This window comes from Cervus elaphus, chromosome 19, assembly GCF_910594005.1.
Source record: "Cervus elaphus chromosome 19, mCerEla1.1, whole genome shotgun sequence".
NCBI classification, from domain to species: Eukaryota; Metazoa; Chordata; class Mammalia; order Artiodactyla; family Cervidae; genus Cervus; species Cervus elaphus.
In genome coordinates this window covers 39,538,091-39,541,499 of record NC_057833.1, presented here as the reverse complement: position 1 = coordinate 39,541,499, position 3,409 = coordinate 39,538,091, and the positions used below count along the sequence as shown (strand labels likewise).

The following is a 3,409-nucleotide window of genomic DNA, read 5'->3' as shown; positions in this document are numbered from 1 at the left end:
ACATACAATAATGGTCACATGTGTTCAGGGGGTTCTTGGACTTCTGTATGTCCAGACTGGGAGCCGCTGACCTAAAACTGCTACTACTAGTCAGGAACCTATTAGGAAACTCAGAGTTGAGTGAAAAGAACCCTGGCCTTAAAGTGTGGAGGACTCGTCCTGGCCCCAGCTGTGCACTAAGTGAGTCAGAGAATTTCATTACCCATTTCTAGGCTCAATGACTCAAACTCTGGGGTTTAGTAGATGGTTTCTGAGACTTCTTTCTAGTTCCAAGTATCAAGGACAAAAATGAAATTAATTTTTCTCTTTTTCCTTTAGCATTTTTTTGCAGGGGAGGGTCACAGTGGAAAGGCAGGTAGACTCAAAGTGTTTCAGCTGCTGAAAAAGAGGGATAGTGGGTGAACTTAAGGTACTTTCCTTCTCCATTATAAGAAGTGAAGTTCTTTTAGAGCCCCATGACTTCTTAATCTACAAGACTTTTCACAGAGATAACGGAGAAAGAGAATTCAATCTTTCTAAAATCCACATTCCATTTTCAAATCTGTTCTTAGAGGAATGCTCTGACATTCATTGTCACAAGGAATGCTCTTGGCAGTCTCCACTTGTTACACTTGCATACTCTTGCATTTGCTTCTCCTAAAGTGTTTGAGTATGATGATGGATAGAGTTGTCTGGTATATTTATGGGCATGCAGCTAGGTGTGATGGCGCATTTGCTTCTGCAGAGGCTGAGTGTTTGAGTGTGTGTAGCTGAATGTGCACATGTGTGAGTGAAACTATGGAATGTGTATGTGCATAGCACTGAGTGAATATAAAAAAATTGTGTAGATGGAGCAGCCTGTGTGGAATCGCGTGGGCCTGTGCATGGACAGGATTTACTTTTTTTTAATAAGCTACTTTAGATTGTGCAGCCTCCTCTCACTTCTGTGATTGATTTCACGAGGGTAATGGTGCGTAAAAGCGCTGGTGAGATCTGGGGGCGCCTCCTCGTCTGACGTCAGAGAGAGAGTTTAAAAAGGGGGAGTCGGAGGAGAGCACACAAGCCGCCTTAGGAGAGGCAAGGTTCCAGCCGTCGCTGCTGCCTGCGATCAGCTCCTAGAGTTTGACCAACCGCACTCTAGCTCGGCTTCGCCGCCGCCGCCGAGATGCTGTCTTGCCGCCTCCAGTGCGCGCTGGCCGCCCTCTCCATCGTCCTGGCTCTTGGCGGCGTCACCGGCGCGCCCTCGGATCCCCGACTCCGTCAGTTTCTGCAGAAATCCCTGGCTGCTGCCGCTGGCAAGCAGGTAAGGAGACTCCCTCGACGTCTTCCTTCCCCTCACCCGAATCCCCTAACCTTCCCAAGCCTTGCCCCTGCTCCCTTGGGTGAATTTGAGGTGCTCCCAAAGTGCCGGTGCGTTTTTGGGTCCCTTAACCACCATAACTCTCGGGAAAACTTTCAAAGTCCAGAATACCTTTTTACCTTTTTTTTTTTCTTTCCCGATCAGCGCAGTAGGTCACAGTTCAGGTGAGTTCTTTGGCATTCGAGACAATTCCAAGACCTTGGTTAACTGAGCTCGAAGGGATAATGGCATCTCTCCCGGGTGCTGACCGCGGGAGGTGCTGACCCAGGTGCTGAAAGCGCGGACCTTTGAAGCAGCTAGGCAGTACCTCCCTCCCATGCAGCGGGACTGGGGGCGAAAGGGCACTGTACAGCCAGAACATAACATGTTTACGGTTGTGAAAGGTCTCATTCCCCAACAAGTGACTTAGTAAAAGCGGTAAGAACAATTCTAGTTTGTAGCTCATGATATGGACATTGAATTAAACTGTTGGCTTATGTTTCACCTTTGCAAAACTAACGATCTATTTCCTTCTTTGTGTGTGTTTTAAACTTACAGAAGCAGAAAACTCGCCCAAACATTTGAGTTTTTAAAGCTTCTTTGTGTAACTTGGTGGTTGTAGCAACCGCCCTTGATTTTTTACATCCATAACTGATTTTAAGTGTCACAAAAAGTCCATAGCTGGGAAAATTGGGGTTTGGTTGTGGTTAAACCTGCATTTCAAACCAAGCTTTTTTGTCTTTTCTTCTTCACCATCCTAATTTTCATCCTCTTTCTTTCTGTCTTCCTTCCACCCCATACAGGAACTGGCCAAGTACTTCTTGGCAGAGCTGCTGTCTGAACCCAACCAGACAGAGAACGATGCCCTGGAGCCTGAAGATTTGTCCCAGGCTGCTGAGCAGGATGAAATGAGGCTGGAGCTGCAGAGATCTGCTAACTCAAACCCGGCCATGGCACCCCGAGAACGCAAAGCTGGCTGCAAGAATTTCTTCTGGAAGACTTTCACATCCTGTTAACTTTATTAATGATTGTTGCCCATATAAAACCTCTGATTCCTCTTCTCCAAACCCAATCTCACCTCCCTAATCCCTCCAATCCTCAGTAAGACCCTTGTGTTAGAAATTGAAGGCTGTAAATACAAAATAAAATTATGGTGAAATTATGAAAAATAAGACTTTGGTTTCTTATTGACTTAAATATTTCTGTTCAATGATAAATGACTTAATATGTGATTTCAGTCAAGTTATATGATATATATACTCCAAATCTCACAGATATAGTGTATAAAATTCCCTGTGGTAATAAAAATTATGTTTTAGTTGGTAACTCTGATAATTTGAGTTATTTTAAACATAAATAATTTCAAATGATTTTATGAATTCTAATTTTAATCCAGTGATAATTATTGGAAGGGGCTGCCACAAACATGTATTACATTTTAAATACACTTAAAATTATATGTAGAAATGAATATTAGTATTAATGCTAATTAATTAATTAGCAGGGTGAAATATCCAACTAACCACCAGGCTGATATGTAAAATAAATAATATATTAAAATTGAAAGGGATAAATCACTTAGAAGTTGGAGGAAAGAAGCTGGTTTAAATAGCTAAAATAAAGTTTTGAGCTTTTAAAATGTATTTATAGTTTGTGAACATTTATCTAGAGAAAAACATTGCTTTAAAATCTTTGTAACTGAACAAGGTTAACTGGCTGCTTCTGTTTTAAAAGTAAGCTAATTTTTTTCCTCAAGGGAAATATTAGTTTAATTATAAGATTCCAACATGAAAGCTATGGGTTTCAAGAAACACACGTGCTGGGTCACCTCAGTGACTGTTACACTCTTAAAGGTATTGGAGTACAATATCATAATCACAGAATAAGAGGAGAGATCTCAGATTTTCTTTTGATTTTATCAAAGTGAAAGTAAAATAAAAGTGCAAACGATAATAAAAAATATTCGGTATACACTATTATTATCAACACTATAATAAACTAAGAGGGTCTTCCCAGGTGACACAGTAGTAAAGAATCTGCCTGCCAGTGCAGGAGGTGCAGGTTTGATCTCTGGCTTGGGAAGATCCCCTG

At 41.8% G+C, this 3,409-nt stretch overlaps 1 protein-coding gene across 1 annotated transcript; it reads left to right on the top strand.

The window, feature by feature from the left end:
* Positions 1 to 1,003: 1,003 nt before the first annotated feature.
* On the top strand, positions 1,004 to 2,487 carry SST (somatostatin). Its single transcript, XM_043875343.1, has 2 exons — positions 1,004 to 1,282; positions 2,122 to 2,487. Exons 1-2 carry the CDS (start codon positions 1,145 to 1,147, stop codon positions 2,332 to 2,334), a joined length of 351 nt encoding a protein of 116 aa, XP_043731278.1. The 5' UTR covers positions 1,004 to 1,144; the 3' UTR covers positions 2,335 to 2,487.
* Positions 2,488 to 3,409: the final 922 nt, after the last annotated feature.

What these genes read in the sequence shown, in the direction of transcription:
- SST (XM_043875343.1), top strand. Translation starts at nt 1,145, where the DNA reads ATGCTGTCTTGCCGCCTCCAGTGCGCGCTGGCCGCCCTCTCCATCGTC. An exon ending in CTGCTGCCGCTGGCAAGCAG is followed by an intron (nt 1,283 to 2,121) that starts GTAAGGAGACTC and finishes CACCCCATACAG; the next exon opens with GAACTGGCCAAGTACTTCTT.